The sequence below is a fragment of the Tenrec ecaudatus genome, chromosome 16 (genome assembly GCF_050624435.1).
Source record: "Tenrec ecaudatus isolate mTenEca1 chromosome 16, mTenEca1.hap1, whole genome shotgun sequence".
NCBI classification, from domain to species: domain Eukaryota; kingdom Metazoa; phylum Chordata; class Mammalia; order Afrosoricida; family Tenrecidae; genus Tenrec; species Tenrec ecaudatus.
Genome location: NC_134545.1, coordinates 99117165 through 99137939, shown reverse-complemented (window position 1 = coordinate 99137939; position 20775 = coordinate 99117165). Strand labels below are relative to the sequence as shown.

General features: G+C 41.7%; 1 protein-coding gene across 8 annotated transcripts in view; it reads right to left on the bottom strand.

Annotated features, from left to right (window-relative positions):
• ATRNL1 (attractin like 1) overlaps positions 1-20775 on the bottom strand; it is a 647203-nt gene that overhangs the window by 379565 nt on the left and 246863 nt on the right. For 6 of the 8 annotated variants that reach the window (XR_012780436.1, XR_012780437.1, XM_075534996.1 and 3 more), the window contains one exon: positions 10003-10081. The exons of the other annotated variants lie outside the window; for them this stretch is intronic. Coding sequence is in view for 4 of the 6 variants with exons in the window: in XM_075534996.1 (XP_075391111.1) it covers positions 10003-10081 (79 nt within the window). In the remaining 2 variants the exon portion in view is untranslated. The remainder of the gene's footprint in view (positions 1-10002; positions 10082-20775) is intronic. 8 annotated transcript variants of the gene reach the window in all.

Below are 20775 nucleotides of genomic sequence, written 5' to 3'. Positions count from 1 at the left end.
AAATATTCACTTTTCCACAATTGAATGCTAGGTTATTGACCCACCACTGGCAGGTTGCTGAGCAACGTGGGCTAAGCAAATGGGACAAGCACGTGTACAGGACACTGCTGACAGCCAGTTCCCCATTGGCTGTGTCATCTCCAAAATGGGGTTTCAGGCACCAGCAATGGGAATATGGAATGTTTAACTGGTCATAAGTATGCTGATCACCTCAATTCCTGGAGAATTCTTCAAGGACCTCTGTCAGAGACTCTGGGCAGGATGTCTCCAGCCAAAATTTACCTCCTCCAACTTAGCTTGTTTCTTAACCCGGTGGCCCTTCTAATGTGTACAGTGATACAAAATAGGATAGGGAGCATACTGTAGTAACAGGAGCATTTATTTCTAAATATAGTGTATGTGTGAGAAAAGTGCACTACGCCAAGTTTACTGGAAGTTTCGCTTATTTCAAAGGGTTGATAGCGTATCTTGAAGTGGTCCACAGAGGTTATAATTCAGCTTTCTTACACACCCTTCAGGTTCCTCAAATATTCACAACGCTCTCAATAGCATCATTTAGCAATGACACTGTACAAAAATAACAGTGTATTTTAATCTATTTTATATTTCAATGCCCCTTTCACATAGAAAGCAATCTTGCAGCATATATCAATAGGATAAAGGAATAGCCAAAGGTTATATGCAAATTACTAATTATCTAAAGGAAGCAAAACTGACTAACTGCTTACTGGTAATGTATGTTAGCACATCTGTTAAGGCAAGTGACTATTCCAAAAATAATAGTTCTTTGTCCACATCTTGTTGACATCAAGATTTTATATTAGATGGTATAATACAAAGCCAGCTTCCGAGGAGAGCATACTTCTCTAAGTTTGCTTTTAAAACTATGGGCTTTAGGGAGCATTATTTGATTTTAAGATGCATTTAAGGAGAAACGTTCAGTTAGTTAGTGAGACACTTTTTAAAAAATAGAACATGTAGAGAATCTCGTACAGATAGATATTTGTGAAAATTAAATTCAGCAAAATAATTTTACACTGGTAAATTGATATTTTTAAGGAAAACGATGTTAAATATTAGAAAGAGACCTAGCAGAGCTATCAGGCAAGCATTGAACTGCTAACCCCAAAGTTGGCCGTGCACACTCACCAGCCCCTCCAGAGGAGAAATGACAACCTCAGAAAGCACATGCAAGGTCGCTCTGAGTCAGATTCAACTGGACGGCATTTGGGCTTTGTTTTTGTCTCTTTGAATATTGGATATTAGTAGAAATTTTGATAAAGGAAAATGACTGAAAATAATGACAGCCAAGGGGGTCATTTTGAAAGTAGAAACATTCTGTGGAGTGTTAATCATCACATTTAATATTTCACTTGACAAAATAAACCAGGTATAGACTTTAAAGTATGAGTAGTTAGAAATTGTACGCTTCAAATTTGTTATAAGTCAATTTCCTAAACAAGGAATTAGGCCCAAGGTAAGAAAGCACTAATCGTTCTAAGTGTGGGAGGTGGAGCACACATACCCAGTACCCCTAGTCAGGATCATGCTGTCACACAATGAAAGAGCCAACACAAAGGAGCTTTGGGGAGTTAGTATTAAAAATTCCTTGATCTCTTAATTCCATTGTTCTAAGAAATTGCTGAAGCTCCCTGGTATTTAAATTACATGAAATAATAACCATCTAATTCTAGAGGTGTTTTTTTTGTTGGTTTCTTTGTTGCCAAGGAGGCCTGGTTGCATGTTTGGATGCCAACTGCAAGGTCAGCAGTTTGAAACCAACAGCCACTTAGAGGAGGAAAGGTTTGACTGTCCCCTTATTCCAGTTGAATTATAGCATCGGGAACCCACAGGGGCAGTTCTATCCTGTCCCGTAAGGGGGTGGCAGTGGGTTTTGTTTCTGTTTTTGCCATCAATAAAAAATCCTCTTCAAAACCTCTTTTGTCTGGCACTCCATGATGCTCACCTTCCTGACATGATTGCTGAGGACAAATGGGTGCATAAGCAAATGTGCTGAAGAAAGCTGATGGTGAAGAAAGCGACTGGGGTCTTAAAGGCTTGAAGATAAACAAGCACCCATCTAGCTCAGAAGCAACAAAGCCCACATGAAAGAACCCTCCCAGCTTGTGTGATCATGAAGTGGCAAAGGGATCAGGTATCAGAGATCAAAAAACAAAATATCATATCACTGTGAATAAGGGGAGTGCAGAGTGGGGACCCAAACCCCATCTGTAGGCAACTGGACATTCCCTTACAAAAGGGTCACAGGGAGGAGACGAGCCAGGTAGGGTGCAGTATAGCAACAATGAAACATACAACTTCCCTCTAGTTCTTTAATGCTTCCTCCCCTGCACTATCATGATGCCAATTTTACCTTACAAACACAGCTAGACCAGAGGATGTACACTGGTACAAATCAGAGCTGGAAATACAAGGAATCCAAGACAAATGAACCGCTCAGGACCAGCGGTGAGATGGCGATACCCGGAGGATGGAGGGAAGGTGGGGTAGAAAGGGGAAACCAATCACAATGATCTACATATAACCCCCTCCCTGGGGGACAGACAACAGAAAAGTGGGTAAAGGGACACATCGGTCAGTGTAAGACATTGAAAATAACTATTTATAAATAATTAGGGGGAGGGAGGGGAAAATGAGGAGCTGGTACCAAAGGCTCAAGTACAAAGCAAATGTTTTGAGAATAATGAGGCAACAAATGTGCAAATGTGCTTGACACAATGGATGGATGTATGGATTGTGATAAGAGTTGTGAGCCCCCAATAAAATGGTTTTAAAAACAAAACAGGTTTTGTGAAGTTACTTTACATAGATACTTTCAAATGAGTAGGGAAAAAGTACCCAAACATTATCATTTTCCAGTTTTCCATCATCTTTCAAAGAATTTGAAATATGGTCTATAGGAATTGGCCAACATCTGAGTTTAACTCTCAGAGATTAAACTTGAACTATCTATGTATTAAATTTCTTACTGAAGTCCCCAGTCATGTCCTCACATAACTACGATAAATGTGAGTAAGAGCCATGTTATATGAGTGGTACTCCAGCACAGGTGTAGTTTTAAAAATGATTTCTCAGAGTCAGACAGCAGGAATGGCATCCTGGAAATTCTCAGAAAAGCTTCTTTGACAGCAGTTTCCAAGTCTACTATAGAAACAAATATATTTTTAAAGGGCAGGAATTTTGGGGAAGATAGGAATTTATACCTTTTGGATCTTCATCAAGAGATAGGAAATATCATTTTAATTGGTGATAATTTAAAATTATTATAATTATTTAGAATTTTAAAATGAAATATCCAAACCTGGAAAAAAATAAGATGCATATCTTCAGCTACCGGGAGGAAAACACTAGGAACAAAGATGCATGTTCACCTTTGCTTACATACATAAAATAACTACAGAAGGAATTAAAAACTGATCAACGCTGGTGCACTCTGATGAGAACAGAACTGGCTGTCTGTCAAATAGGAGTTACCATTTTGAATTCTGAATCATAGATATATCATCTACTAAAGATAGGCAAGAAGACAAAGGTCTCAGAAAAAAAGAAAAATCAGAAAATAGCAATGACTGATTTGATAGTAATCTGGCTATGTTGACTACCAGCAGAGACAAGAATGCCTTCTAACAATCTCCTTCATGACTAGCTTACAATTTAATAGATTTGCTAAGGAAATAGAAAGCCCATGTCTAGAACAGAGAGAGAGAGAGAGAGACATTCATCCCACATCTAGCTATTCAAGGAACAGGAAAAACTTGGTCACACAAAGTTAGTTTGCTTTGGCTGAGAAGGTAAAGAATCACCTTTGGATCCTTGTGCACGTTCAAGAACCATTCTCAAAATTTTGTATGGGTTACAATAAAATAAAAGTACATTTTAAATTCAAAAAATGAATATACATAAAATAGTTAATGCATTGAAATTAGATTAATGAATGAATCGAATTCTATGTACATGCAGTAAACTGTAATGGTGGTTTAGCTAAATTACAACCCAAATATATGAATCACTTCACTTAATGATCATACAACAAATAGACCACAATTATGCTGCCATCAAAAGACCTTATGGAGAAATAAATGTAGTATAGCTCGTGCTACAAGATCAGGTTACCTCTAGATAATGAGAGCACAGGTCAAATGTCCATTTCACATTATTTCCAGTACATCACTAGTGATTGGCATTGGAAAGCAAGTAGAATTGCTAGCCTCATGGGGATATCGAAATCAGCAGTCATCAGGACTAAAGGCAGATCTGTGATATGCAGAGGTACAACCCTGCTGGTTGAAACTAAGAAGGACTTGTTGTAATCGCTGATGAAAAACCAAGAGCAACGCCTGACCCAAACCCTGCTGATGTTCAGCGACTTCATCTCCACGTGGCAGCTGGACGGGGAGTCAGGAAGGCCGAAGCACCACCTCATCTGCGTGTGAAATTGAACCCCGAATAAGGAAGACCAAAGGAGACCCGATGCCTCTGAACTGTGCTAGACAAGAACACGGGCAGTACCATGGACTGCTGAAAGGTCAAGGAAATCTATCCTGGAAGACATAGGGCCAGAGAGCTCCTCAGAGGCCAGGAGGGCGAGACTTCATCTTACATACTTGGAACATGTTCTCAGGAGAGACCAATCCCTGGAACAGAATATCACACTTGGTAAAGTGGAGGGTCAGCAAAGAGGAAAAAGGTTCTCCACGAGATGGATTGACACAGTGGCTGCAATGAGGTGCTCGGTCATGGGGACAACTGTGAGGAAGGCGCAGGACTGGGCAGTGGGCAGTTCCTTTGTGCAAAGGGTCACTATGGGTTGGAACTGCCGGGAAGGCACCGAGCAACAAGAGTTGGGGTTGGCAAAGAATGCTAAGCATCCAATGGGCTTCCAGAGGAAAAAAGAGGGGGGTCTTGGAAAAAGTACAATTAGACTCTGGATGAAAGCAATCTTTTAGGGAGACTTCCTCTCACCTGCTTTAGACTTCGTCCCTGAGAAGGAGCCCATGCGGGGTAAAACAGAGAGCCAAAGAAAAGAGGAAGGCCCTCAGCGAGTGGTTGCAATAATGGGCCCAAACACAGCCAAGACGGTGAGGCTGGCACAGGACCATAGGAGCTGCCATTACCCGGGAGTAGAAAGCTCTGTCTCTCTCCTTGAACAAGCAGCTGGTGGTTATGAACTGCTGACTCTGCGACACACATTAAAACTTCAGATTCTAGTTTCAAACGGAAGATTATTAGGTATACCCATGCTCCCAAAGATTTTACTTATACTTGATGTTGGCAAGTGTCTTAATGATGTGTAAGTATTTATCTAAAATTGAGTGTTTCCTTGAAGCAGAATATTTCCAATACCCCAGTAAAAAGAACATGCTATAAAAATGAACTCATCTTTCCAGTGTATGATAATATTTCCACTGATCAATATCCACTTATTGCTTCCATTCATTAGCACTCTCCAAAATAAAAACTTCATAACCTTAGTAGTATTATCATGGAAACCAGTTTGGGGCTACTCGAGGATGGGGTAATATTAAAGTTAAAGTCCTCTGCAGTTTCAATTTGTGTTTTTAAGAGTCCCTTAACCCTCGGGGGTGTTATTCAAAAGTTATAACATTAATAATATGTCTCTGAGATTAAAAGGACACCACAAAGTGTGAGCATGTGTTAATGAGAAGCCAAAACTACAAACGTTACTGTTGTGGTGTTTTGGGTTTTTTTACACTAATCTGGCTGGTTAAATTAATACAGTATTTTAAGAAATGTCCAAAGATTACTTTCATTTTAAACAACCCTTATCTTTAGAGCGTGACTAGTACAATCGCTGTAATAAATTACAGAAATCCAAAGAAAAGAAATGCTTTCAGTAACTTTCGTTTACTGTTGCAGATAAACTGTCGTTCTGCTCATCACACTCTACTAATCAAAAATCCGCACGACTGGACCAATCAGCAACATCGTGATAAATAATGAAGAGAGTGAAACGGTCAGGGTTTCATTTGCCTGGATCCACGCGCAACACCTGTGGGCACCGCAGTCAAGGAATCCAATGATGTGCTGCAAGGACAAGCCTGCGGCAAAGGCCCTCTTCAAAGTGGCACCGCGTAGTGACACCACTTTGGGGTGATGGCGCACCTGACCCAAACCATGGCACTTCCGATCGCCTCACATGCGTGTGAAAGCAGGGCAGGGAACACAGGAAAGCACAGGAGAATGGGTGCCCTTGAGTTAGGGTGTTGGCCAAGAACAAGGACTACACCGCGTGCAGCCAGAAGAACAAACAATCCTGTCTTGGGAGAAATACAATCAGAAGGTCCCTGAGATGTAAGGATGGTGAAGATTTCCCTGCATGTACTTTTGAGAGGTTCTCAGAAGGAAGCGCTCTCTGCAGGCAGATATCATGCTTGGTAAGGTAGACAGGCAGTGACAAGAGGACAATTCCCAGTGAGGTGAACCAACACAGTGGCTGCCAAAATGGACTGAAATGGTGATTGCGAGGTGGAACCGGCCTGGGCAGTGTTTCACTCTACGGATCGCCATCTGCTGGAACTGGCGTAAGGATGCCCAGTAGTATACCAACAGCCGTCCTTAAAGACAACAGAGTCTTTCCTTTGAACATCAAGATGCAAACGGTTTCTAAAATATTTAGGATCTAGTATTTTTTAATTTAGTAAGATTAAATGTCAGATAATTTCTGAAAATATTTTACCACATGATTGTAACATGACATTAACTTTTTAATGAGACATGGTTTTCTATTTTAGTACAAGTGGGAAAATTAAATACAAACACTACTATATCTTGAACAGAAAGAGCCACAACTGAAATGGGTTTTAGGAAGAACAACATTATATTGAAAGACTATTAAGAGGCGCAGTAACCTAAGACGTATGTATAGATTTGAACTGGCCTAAGGGACTCTCTTCCTCTTTCTCCCTCACCCTCTCCAGAAGGGCCACCTGTTTTGAAATATTTTGACTCAATCAAATTGTATTATGAAAGGCAAATCCAATTCTGTATTTCAACAAGATTGCAAGGGATATTGAAGTATTTTCTGTTGGCCAGAATTTCTGATTAATGCGCAAGCATGATTGGTATGTCTTGTAGAGGTGGCAAGGTCGGCTCTCGACCATGGCAAAAAAGAGAAAATCATGCACAATCATTTTTTGTTTCCCAGTGCATATATTATGTTTACATGACACTGTAGTTGAGTAATATGCAATATGATGAAAAAGTTTGAAAAACTATGAGAATTACCAAAACATGACATGGAGACGCAAAATGAGCACGTGCCGTTGAAAACCATGGCCTCCACAGACTGGCTAGACTCCAGGTTGCAACTTTCAATGTATTAAAAAGAAACATGTTGCCCGCAAGCCCAACTCGGGGCAGTGCCACAGAATGAGGTAGGTCTGTACCTAGGAGGTGACAGAAAAATACTCCAAACCCCCTGTCCCCCAAGTCAATTCTGACACTATTGGGCAGAGTGGAACTGCCCCTGTGGGTTTCTGAGACTACAGCTTCTTCAAGGAGTAGGGCGCCTCATCCTTCTCCTGTGGAGCGGCTGGAGGTTTCAAACTGATGACCTCATGGTTAGCAATGCAGCATGTCATCACTGTGCCACCAGGCTCCTGCCGAGGTGTTACAGTATTTGCCAAAAGTAGCTATCTGTTTTGCAAAGTATGAAAGGTTTGGAGGTAAATGAAGTATTTGCATTAATTTTAGGGCATTAAATACTGTTAATAAATCTAGTTGTATGTAGACATTCCTAAGTAAGGATATTCAATGAGACCATAGTCCAAAAAGCAAACTCACTGCCATCTAGTAGATGTCCACTCAGAGACTGACTCTATAGGACAGGGTAGAACTGTCCCTGTGAATTTCCAAGACTGTAACTGGTTTTACTTTTTTTCCTTTTTTAAAAAAAATCATTTTGTTTGGGGCTCATCAGCTCTTATCACAATCCATACATACATCCATGTGTCAAGCACATTTGTACATTTGTTGCCATCATCCTTCTCAAAATGTTTCCTTTCTACTTGAGCCCTTGATATCTGCTCCTCGCTTTTCTGCCTCCCTCCCCATTCCTCCTCCCCCAAGAACCCTTGATAATTTATAAATGTTATTTTGTCATATCTTACATTGTCTGGCATCTCCCTTCACCTACTTTTCTGTTGTCCATCCCCCAGGGAGGGAGTTATATGTAGATCCTTGTAATCAGTCCCCTCTTTCTACCCACCCTCCCAGTATCACCACTCTCAGCACTGGTCCTGAAGGAATCATCAGACTGTAACTGTTTACCTGAGTAAAAAGCCTTGTCTTTCCCCCACAGAGCAGCTTGCAGTCTTGAATTGGGAACTTTCAAGGATCACACCCAATTATCCTTGCTTGTTTGTTTTGGCAGTGCAATACTAGAGAATTATATTCTACATCTATTACAAATCAGACATTTCAACTCTGCTAGTAAGAAGCCAGTGGAAACTGAGGCTCCCTAATTGATCCTAAAGGCGCCCTGGGAGTATAGTAGTTGCATGTTGGGCTACTAAATGCAAGGTTAGCAGTTCAAAACCACCAGACGAACCTCAGAAGATAGACAGGGCTTTTGCTTCCATAAAGAGTTACTGCCTTGGAAACCCGAGTCAGTACGACCCTGTGGGGTAGGGTCCAGATGGGTCGGTACTGACTCAAGGGCAGTAAGTTTGAGTTTGGGGGATGAGCCTAGATTCTTTTCTACTATTTAGAGAAAAAAGCTTTCATTTGCCCAATTCCGTTTTGAAAGGTCTTAGTACTGTCCATCCACCAAGTGTTTTTCTCTTGGCCGAATTTATAGTTTTGCCATTAATCAACTGTCTAAAATATCTAGAAGACTTTTGTTAATCTCTATACCGAATTCCACTCCTTGACAATCATACATTTAAATTCAATAAGCTCCTTTTCAGGTCGATTACTTGTTATCATAGATTTATCCTCTGCACATTCCCTTTGGAGTTGCACTAACCACAGAAAAAAAGAACAAGCTGAGAAATTTATTTAGGAATAAACTCAAGCTTGAAATCTTTATATACAGGCAGTATATATGGGTGTTTGAAAATAAGTGGGAGAAGAATGAAGGAAAACTTGCATCATGGACTAATTCTATGTCTTAAAATAGTCTGGATTGCATTACAATATTTTTATGTATTTTCATATGAGGACAAAGGAAAGGCACACAATTATACCATTGCAAAACTAAACATGAAAATGTACCAGAAAATACAGCATTGACTAGGATACTAATAAGCCTAACAGTCAAAACTCACTTTTCCATTATATGATGTATATTTTGTTTTCTATGCACCTCAAGGCTGTGTGTACTTATGCACCTCAAATTATTATGTATTTGTTCCTTTAAACATTAGCATAAATAAAGTTCACTAACTACATTTATTTAATGTATGCTTATCATCTAATGCGGTTTGTGGACACTGTTTTGCAGATTTTAGAATTATGAGGCACATTCATGATTGATTCTGATACGGAAATGTATCAAGTTAGAGTACTCTTCAAACCTCCTACAAAACTATCAAATAAAGGAACAAGACATATTTGAATACCAAAATATCAAGTGTCACAATAAATTTTATCTAAGAGATAAATTTTTTCCCTGAATGTACAAAGAAGGACTTATTAGTCACGTAGATTGCAGCAGAAACACTTGCAAAAAGAATTTTTTAACCTCACCAAAGTTCTAAATTAAAGAGATTACAGATTGTTGGATCAACAGAATTAATATTTGCATTTACTAAAAATCCCCATAGGCTGTAAAGAGCCTCAATAACCCAACATTCCTTCTATGACAATGGTCAGGTTTGTCCCAAGTCTTAAAAAAAGAGAAACCATCAGCCTGCTTTACTCAATCTTGATACATGACGTTGACATGCAACGGGCTTTGAGAGGAGCCTCTCAGGTAAACAACAGAGAAGGAGGTACGAAAGGTAATCACGGTACAGCTACCTCTCTCCGTCGGGATGCCCAGCAGGTTTGCTTGATCTTCCACACCACGGCAGCCACCAGTAATAAGGATAAAAAGCAACTGGGAAACAAAACATAGGCCATTTTCAATCAAAGTGCATTTCCAATGTGTCTAATATAATAAAACTATCACTGGGGGATTCGAAAATACTTATGCACGTTATCATTTCCCCCCATCAGTAACTCAGCAAAAAATGATTGATCAATTGCCGATGGGAACATACCCTCGCGAATCAAAGCAAACCAGTAGGAAAGCACGTATTTCTTTCCTTGACTTGGACCTCTCTGGGGTCACGCAGGCAGGTACCTGCTAGATTTCAGCTATTAGATGAAAGGACTTTGGGTTAGCAGCACTAGGCTCTTCTCTCAGAGCCCCCAGTGGTTTTCGTGGCTTTCAATTCTGACCTCAAGTGGAATGATTTTAAAATCTGGACTTTAGACTTGTTGAAATAACAGCAATTATTAAAAGAAATGCCGGAGATTATTTAGTTCAAACTCCATCCCAAGAGAGAAACTTTCAGTACAACTCTAAGGGTGATCCAGCTCCTCAAGCAGGTGGAAGTCATGGATTCCCAAGTCAGCGCACTCCCTCTGTAGCAAGTCCAGACTAAGGCGCCTCTGGAATGTTTGATACAAGCTGTTTCTGGGCAATCTGGAACAATTCTAGTCGATCCATCAACCACGGTTTCTCCTACTTGGAGAATAAGAATTGAGACCCTCTAGCCCAGGACCGGCTTTGCCCCCAGAAGAGAGTGGGGGTATCTGAGGATAATCTTGGTTATCGCAACACGTGACCACCCAATGGAATGCTCTCCAATGCTCTCCCTTACACAGGCCACCCACCCCACACAACAAAGACTGGAGAGATTGCCCTTCTCTGAACGACTCAGGTCAAAAGGTGGTATGGGAATTGACAGCTTGGCTAGAGTCAGAGGATCGTTTATCTGAATTTTAGTCCTAACATCAGACCAAAGAGATGCAAATAGCACCTCAACATCACTACGTCTGAACTAAACTCATTCATAGTATTAATGGTATCCCAATGATAAAAGCAACGGAGCCTCAAAACAACTCCCTGCCGTTCAGTCAATTCTGACTCATAGCAACCCCCAGGACAGGGCAGAACTGCCCGTGGGCTTCTGAGACCGTGACTCCTAAGAAGAGTAGAAACCCCCATCTATCTCCCAAGAGTAAGCTGGTAGTTTTGAACTGTTGACCTGGCTGAGAGCAGTCCAACATGTAACCACTACCCCACCATGGCTCCTAATAAAAGCAGCTAGTCTTAACCTATATGTACCAAGAACTACATTAAGTGTTTAACGTGCATCGTTTCTTTACGCATTACATTCATATGTTATGCTATGTGCCACTCAGCTCATTCCCACTGAGTCCATTCCGACTCCTCAGAGTGTAAGTGTGACGGTGGGTTTCCGAAACTGTAAATCTCTATGGGAACAGAAAGTCGCATCTTTTTTCCAAGGGTATTGTGTGTACTCTTGCCTAGTCATTCAACACTGGAGAAAACAAGTCGTGGTGAGTTTAAGTAAACGCACTAAGTTACAAAAGCTGTCAGTTTCTCAGCTTTGTTCCACCATCACGTTCTCTGCTAGAACGCAAAGCCCATGTTCACTAAGTCAGAGAGACTTGATACTGTCCGCTGTTTTGTTCAGTAGAGCACAACAGTACTTTCCTACCAAAATTCACTTGTATTTCACAATTAAAAACGAGAAATTTCCAAATACACTTTTTGATGATCTGACAGTTCACGGTGAAATAAAACATTCAGCTTCAGATGAGAAACCCTAATAGCTTAATTTCTCCATTAGAAGCGTAAATTCTCTCTGATGTAAATTTTACAATACCAGCGGAAAGCGTCACATCTTGACTGATGCAGAAGACCACTGTAAAAATTTCTATAAGGTGCAGACTGCTATGGAAGCCCCAGGGGACATCGTCCACTGTCCGAAACGTTGGCATGGGACCAAGTCAACTCAACAGCAACGTGTCTGGTGTTTTGGTTGTGGTGGACGTTAAACTACAGACATATGGGCATGGTGATCACAAATTAGATGACAGGTCCAATGTATGATTTAAGAGTGTGTGGGAATTCACTTTACAAGAAATGTAGAAGTTGAAATTTCAATAAAAATATAAAATTAAAGACAACATGCTATACTTGATTCCAGCACACACACACACACACACACACACACACACACACAGAAAAAAAAATCCTAACTAAATATATATCAGTAGCTGACATAAAATTGTCAATAAACATTGGCTAAATGAATGGACTGTTTCTTTTTCTTTTTTGGAATGCTTCTTTGATTTTTAGTAGTCTATATATATTTTTTCTGACATAGAATGTCTTGCTAGAGCCAAAATCAGTATTTTTAAGAAGGTAGAATTAAGTCTCATAATAAAGAATGTATCCGAGGAAGTTCATTTCAAAGTGTAATGGTTTAGCCTTATATCCAAGTAATGCAGGCATCCTCAAACTACGGCCCGCGGGCCACATGCGGCCCCACCAAGGACATTTATCTGGCCCGCTGGGTGTTTTTGCCCGTTTGTTTTTTTACTTCAAAATAAGATATGTGCAGTGTACATAGGAATTTTTTCATAGTTTGTTGTTGTTGTTTTTAACTATAGTCCGGCCCTCCAATAGGTCTGAGGGACAGTGAACTGGCCCCTCTTTAAAAAGTTTGAGGACCCCTGCTTTAATGTGATCTTGTAGCAAATCTATCAGAAATAAAAATTAGTTTTCACTACCTCCTTTCAGTCTTATTTTATTATAATTATATAGTAGCTTCTATTGTTCACTGGAGTATGTGTGTGTGTGAGTGTGTGTGTGTAAGCATGTGTGTGTGTGTGCGTGTGTGTTTGGGGGCAGGAGTAATAATTGAGCTTCTTCTTTTTAATTATGCTCTATGATAACAGTGCCATAAGATTTGAAAAGTTCAATACCCCTTCAGTGTAATCCTCCCCAGAGAAATAAAAATTGCAAAAAGATTTTAAAGAGGAAGTACATGAACTATAGAGATTAAAGGGGGGGGGGGAAGAGAGAGGGAAACATGGGAATTTAGGAAGACATATTTCAATAATTCTTTTAACCTTCATAAAATGGTCATTATTGAAAGGTTTCTTTATGTGAAAATAATCTTGGAGCTCATTAGGTATTCTCAGTAAGGGGATATTTAAAAACCCAATAGAATTAACACAGTGTAGTCTGAGGTTAAATTCTAAAGAAGGTTTCCAGTGACAAAGAAATATTCTCTAGTGGTAATCTAGTTTGCCAAATGCAAAAAGAGATAACATTGTCCCTAGTTTATAGCAATTTAAGGTTAACTGATCATAAACATCATGTCTTAAATACATATTCAGTACTTAGATGAGCATATTCATCTTTTACTTCACCAGGGGAAAAAACAGGGGATTAGGTTGAAATACAGAAATATTTTATTAAGAAGTAAGTTACCATACTTCCAATAACTGTTATTGTAGAAAATTTCTTTCAACACTTTTAAGAATACCTCCTTAACAATTTTCTTACCAACTAAAATGTTAACAAAATAAACCATTAATTTATAAATGCAATAAGACTGTGTATTATAAAGAAAAAAATGACTTATGTGTCAGTTATCAGAATGACAAAGAGAAAAATCAATCAATCCCAGTGGGTGGAAAGAGGGAAACAGTATGCACACAGCATAAGTGGGGTGTTTGTTCGGCTAGACTACGAGGCCTTAAGATGCACTCTCAACTGCTAATCTGATTTATTTCCATTGCGAAACCGAATTAGTTTCTCCTTCGAAGTTTTTTGTTGGAAATGTGTGTTTTCAGTAACAGGAGATATTTTGGATGAAATGAAAGGAAAGATTTTTGGGGTGATCTTAGGACAAGTTTTAACGACAAGAGTCTCTTAATATTTTTAAAGTACCTTTTTAAACTTTCTTTTAAAAAATCAATGCATAACACACATAGAGAAACCCTAAGTATACAACTCAATAAATTATCACAAATATAATCTGACAACCTAACCTCCACTCCAAAAAAGAAATAACACTTTACCCATTTCTTCCAGCCTAGAGAAAACTGCCTTCTTGGTTTTAACTCTATGTATTAACTGTGTCTATTTCTGTACTTCATGTCAATCAAACCTTACGATATGCCCTCTCTTGCTTCTGGCTTCTTTCACTCAACACAAAGCTTGTGAATATCACCCATGGTATTCATTTAACAGTACTTCACTCTTTTTCTTCGCTCCAACTTATTCCGCTAAATGAGTGCATGGTCGCCTATCTCCGCACTCTACTATTTTGGAGAATTGGGCTGTTTCATGTGTGGGTTTAAAGGTGCTGGTATAAACACTTTTCACACAGCTTTTGATGGAATGGAGTTGGCAAGCCATAGCAGGAATCCTCAAACTTTTTAAACAGGGGGCCAGTTCACTGTCCCTCAGACCCGTTGGAGGGCCGGACAAGAGTTTAAAACAAATACTATGAACAAATTCCTAGGCACACTGCACATATCTTATTTTGAAGTAAAAAAACAAACGGGGCAAAAACACCCAGCGGGCCGGATAAACGTCTTCGGCGGGCCGTAGTTTGAAGACACCGGCCATCGAGTATTCTTCAATTAGATTTTAGAAAATCATTTCCGGTTGTTTACAAAATTATTGGCCAGATGTTTAGTTCCATCAGAAGTACTGCGTATCAAAATCTAACATTAGGTGTTGTCTTGTTTGTCCTTTTAGCCATTGTGGATAGCATCATGCAGCACAGTAAGATTGCATGGCGTTTCCTGTTTGTACTGCCTGGTAAATAATTAAGGGAAGTACATCTTCAAAGACCTCGTGCTCACGTGCACACACCGCTTCGTGAAGTGTAAGTTCAGTCTCCTGTTTATCTTTTTGAGGAGGGGTTGAGTTTTCAATTTCACGGGGTTGTTTTAAGTCAGAATTGACTACACAGCGGTGGGTTTTTTCAATTCTCAGGATCTTTTCATTGATCTGTATGAGTCCCTTAGCTTTGAAAATGCAAGGTTTAATATTTACATGGCCTGTCAATATTTTATACCACTATGTGTTTGACTTTTCATTCTGTTACTGGTCTCTTCAAATGAACAAATATTCTTAGTCTTATTTTAGTCTTCATCTTGAAGTGTTTCAATTTTATATTTCGTCTAACTTTATTTTAGTTCTCTTGTTTCTGTTTGAGTGATAATTCCCCGACTCTAAAGAGTTGCTGAAGGATTCCTATGTGAATTTCTAGACACTTCATGGTTCTTCATTTTCTCTGGGAATTCATTTCTTTTTAGGTTTACCCTGAGGTAAGAGTCAAATGTCATTTCCCCCCACACGGTCAGCTAATAGGCTCAGCACCTGAAACAAACAAAACCTAAACACATTCCCACTGAGTCCATTCCAACTTACAGCAACCTAACAAAATAGGGTAGAATTGTCCCTTTGGACAGTTCTCAGACTTTAACTCTTTACTGGCATAGACAACCCCTCACCTTCCTCCCAACAAAGATTTTCTAAACTGCAGTAAACATTTACAGACAGATCTTTATCAACAGAATAGCAGAGCCCTCTCTGCTGTTTGCGCTACATTGTTTGTGCTACATCCACTTTACACGCGCTTAATGTCTTATTTACAGACTACAGGGAGTGTTACAATCCAGCTTCTCTGATGACGTGCTCGGCACCTATATTGAACAAGCGCGGTGAGACTATACAAACCCTGACACGCACCTTTCCTGATGTTAACCATGCAGTGTTCCTTGCTTCATGTGCACGGCTCATAATCGATCAGAGAAACTGGATTATGTAAGGAAGAGCGTGGTATCAGGCTGGGAAGGAGGCTTACGAACAACCGGTGAAATGCAGATGACACAGCCTTGCTTGCTGAAAGGGAGGGGCAATGAAAGCCCTTGCTGAGGAAGCTCGAGGATGGGAGCCTGCCGTACCGATTCCAGCCCAATGTACAGAAGACCCAGATCCTCACAACGGGACCAATCAGTACCGTCGTGATAACAGGAGGAAAGGTTAACGTTGCCAAGGATTCTTTCGTCCTCGGATCCGCAATCAGTGCTCATGGAAGCAGCAATAAAGAGACTGAAAGACGGTGCATTGGGTAAGTCTGCGGCACGAACCTCTTTAGAGTATTAGAAAGCAGGGATGCCACTCTGAGGAGCAAGGCACACCTGCCCCCCACCCCGCCCCGCCAAGCCGAGGCGTCTCCACTGCATACTATGCCTGTGATAGTTGGACATTGAATAAGCAACACCGCAGAAGACCAGATGCGTTTGAATGGTGGTGTTGGGGAACATCGCCAGCACCATGCACTGCTGAAAGGGCACAGATCTGCATTGGAAGAAGTCAGGCCAGTGTGCTCCTCGGGGGCAAGGAGGGTAAGACTACATCATACATGCTTGCGACATATTGTCAGGAGAGACCAGTCCCTGGACGAGGACGACATGTTGGTAAAGTAGATGGACAGTGAAAAGGAGGAGGCCCTGGACGAGATGGGCTGACCAATGGGCTCCAGCACAGGCACTATGGTGAGGGTGGGCAGGACCTTGCAGTGCTTCGTTCTGTTGGGCACAGGTCACCATGGGTAGGAGCCAATTTGATGGCACCTAACAACAGCAGTAACACAGAGTGCTGGTGTTCTGAGCGAGGTTCAATGTCTCCATACCTCCGCACTGCTGTTCGCACCTGTCGCTCCTGTGGGGCGCCTGCTGCTCTGTCTGTGGCCTGGGCAGAATTCTACCACTGGCTCACTTCTCCAAGTCTTTGACAGGCTCATCGGAATCGGATCCACCCGGGTGCTGTCAGGCTGAGTCCCAGAGGTCTTTCTGAGAATGACAACTTATAGAACAACTTCGCTTTTCCTCGGCTGTCTCCCAGATGCCTTCTGGTTCCCTGGGCTTCACATTTCCACAATCTGCCCCAAACCTACTTACTCCCCAGGGTGCCCTCGTCCTTCCCTCAGGGGAAAAGCGCTGAGGCTCGTCTCTGCTCTCTTGGGACCACAGCTCCACCAGACAGGGAGGAAGAAGGCCTTCCTCAGAGTTCAGCTCATCGCAGACATTGCACCCAAGTCAGTGCCCCTCCTTTAGCACTGCAAGGATAGGGCTGACGGGAAGTAAATTAAGGGTAAGGCGGGGCTGGAGGAGCCAGAGCAGGAATGGGCAATGTAGCAGGTCAAGGCTATAAGAACCCTGTCACATGAGTTCTGCAATAGACCAGCCCTCACGGTGTTGAGCCTGTGTGGTGAGATAAAAGGCTGTCGGAAGCTCATGGTGAGCCCTATTGGGAGAACCTCAACACAAGCCCCGGTATTCTGGGGCAAGTCCATGTCACGGGCAACACAGAATGTTAGACCTATTGAGACAGAGTTCTTCCCTTGTTTCTGACCCCTACAAAAGACAGAAAGCTTGGACCAAACTGAACCTGTTAAGATCTGGCTCCCCCAATTCCAACTACATGGACAGCACGCCCTCCCCACAGAAGAATTCACTTCAGAGGACAGCACTGAAGCTACATACAGCTCAGGGAGAGGGACATGTCTGGTCAGAGCACATGGGAGCAAATGAAGGGGGAGGAAGAGAGAGTGGAGCACATCTTGGTCTACCAAGTCCTGAGGACATATTTCCGCTCAGAGTAGCCAAAACAGAGAGGACAACAGGGTAGCCTTACTACCAGGCACGATGTCCCTCACTAACCCATAGACATACAGGAGACAAGGAGACACAGTGTGGGAATTGTGCCTGACCTGACCCCACCACACTGAAGCAAAACACTAAGGGCGTGCAACAGAACAGCAAGAGGAACAGAGCAACAAAGTCCCCAGGGAATACCAAAAATAGACTTTGGGGCCAGGGTATGGCGCCCCATCAGACAGACAGCCTGGGAAATACTCCTAAAGGTTAACAAACAGACCTTGAACTATTCACAGGCTTTTTTTTTTGTCATTGGTTTTATTTTTTCCTTTTGTTCCTTTGTTTTGCTCTGTCTTGTTTTTTGTGCATATTATTATCTCTGCAGGTCTATCTAGATAAGACAGGCAGGATAAACAATCTGGAGGAGAAAACAATGGTACCAAAGGTTCCGTGGGGCCGGGGTGGGGGGGCAGTGGAAAGGAAGTGGGTGTTAAGAAACTCAGGGACAAGGGAACAACAAGTGATCCAAAATCAGTGGTGAGGAGGGTGTAAGAGATCTGGTGGGGCGTGATGAAGGGCAATGTAAGTGAGAGGAATGACTGAAACCCAAATGAAGGCTGAGCATGACAGTGGGACAAAAGGAAATAGAGGAAAGAACTAGAAGGCACAGGGCATTTATAAAAGTCTAAATATAGGCATGCACATATGAAAATATATTTATATATGAGGATGGGGAAATGGATCTATGTGCATAGATTTATACGTTTAGTATTAAGGTAGAGGATGGACATTGGGCCTCTACTTAAGCACGCCCTCAATGCAAGAACACTTTGTTCTATTAAGCTGGCATTCCATGATGCTTACCTTCCCAACACGATAGCTGAAGACAAAGTGGGTGCATAAGCAAATGTGGTGAAGAAAGCTAATAGTGACCAGCTATCAAAAGAAATAGTGTCTGGGGTCTTAAAGGCTTGAATACCAGCAGCCACCTAGCTGAGAAGCAACAAAATCCACATGGAAGAAGCACACCAGCTTTTGTGATCACGAGGTGTTGATGGGATCAGGTATCAGGCATCAAAGAACCAAAAATCATATCATTGTGAATGAGGGGGTAGTGTGGAGTGGGGTCTCAAAGCCCACTTTTAGGCAACTGGACATCACCTTACAAAAGGGTCACAGGGATGAGATGAGCCAGTCAGGTTGCAGTGTAGCAATGATGAAACATATAACTTTCCTCTAGTTCTTTAATGCTTCCTCCCCCCACTATCATGATCCCAATTCTACCTTACAAATCCGCTAGACCAGTGCATGTACACTGGTAGAGAACTGGAAACACAGGGAATCTAGGACAGATAAGCCCCTCAGGACCAATACTGAGAGTAGGAGGACCAATAACAGGAGGGGAAAGGGAAGGAGAAGGTGGAGGAGAAAGAGGAAACCGATCACAATTATCTACATATAACCCCCTCCCTGGGAGATGGACAACAGAAAAGTGGGTGAAGGGAGACATCGGACAGAGTAAGACATGACAATAATAATTTATAAATTATCAAGGGTTCATGAGGGAGGGAGGGAAAGAAGAAGGGAGGGAGGGGGAGGGAAGGGAAAATGAGGAGCTGACACTAAGGGATCAAGTAGAAAGCAAATGTTTTAAGAATGATGATGGCAACAAATGTACAAATGTGCTTGCCACAATGGATGGATGGATGGATGGATGGATGGATGGATGGATGGATGGATGGATGGATGGATGGATGGACGGACGGACGGTGATAAGAGTTATATAAATCCCCAATAAAATGACTTTAAAAAGAAAAGATCTGGTTCCTGTCAAATCTCTAAGCCTTGGTATGGGATGCACCACCGCATAGCCCAGCTCCAAATGAGATCCCCAGCGCAGCTCCTGGGCAGGACCAGAGATGGAAGTAAGCTGTGTGAGCAATTGACTCACCACCACCCTGTCACCAGTCACAGTTGAACTAGTGCTCCCTGGCTTGTACCTATATGCCATAGGGCACCCACAAGACCAGCTGAGAGAGAAGGCAAAAGCACAGCCTGTGGGTGGGTGCAGGTGCTCTGCACAGGGTACACACGGAAATGGGCAGGAACAGCACTGCCGCCATATTAGGGGGTGGAAGAGACCTTGGAAATGGGAAATATGACCCCTGGGTGAGTCTGTCGGTGGTGCATCTGTCAACTCACATGAATGGAAAGAGATGTGGCCCGAGGTAAAAAATAGAGAGAGGTTCTTAGCCAGTGAGTGGTTCATGGCCAGGTCATCTAGTCATAACCCTGGTGGAGGGTAGGAATGAGAAAGAAATGAAAGATTGGAGACAAGGCATCCTGGATTACAGGCATCTTAACAGAAACAGTGGTGTAGTCACTACTGCCAGTTTATCAAACACATTAATCCCAAAAGAAATCATTCACCACGAAAACACCAAGCAGACAAAATGATTCCAGAATGCCTGTTGATCCATTCTTCCCAGGTAATGTTTCTGAATGCCAGGGGACAAGAAAAAGCATTTAGAAAAAAGATGGCTTCAAAATACTCTTCATAATTTAGAGTCAATATCAATACATGGGGCCCTGTTGGTGTAGTGGTTAAGCATTGGGCTCCAGTCAGCATGGTCAGCAGTTCAAAGCCACCAGCAGGTCTGCAATGGGGAGAAACTAGGCTGTGTCCTCTTGTGAGCAGTTGCAGTCTTGGAAATCCACAGGGGTCGCTGGGAGACAACATTGGCTGGCTGGCAGTGAGTATCAACACAAATTTCACACAGCGGTAAGAAATTATATAACACTATGATCACCAAAACACGTCCAGGAGGCAAGACACTATCTTTGTATTGCGGATAGCTGAAAATAAGAAAATTTTCTGTACATTAAAAGTGATTTACATTTTTTGGGAACCACACAGACTTACAGTGAAACTTGACCCACTAGAAAATTAAGTTTCTATTTCAAAAACAACTCCTTTCCATTTTCTAATCATTTACAATATTATACCATAGACTTGAACAACAACAAAAATTTAATCATATGCTTGAAATCGCTGAGATTTAGAGAAGGCGAGTGTCCTACATAAGC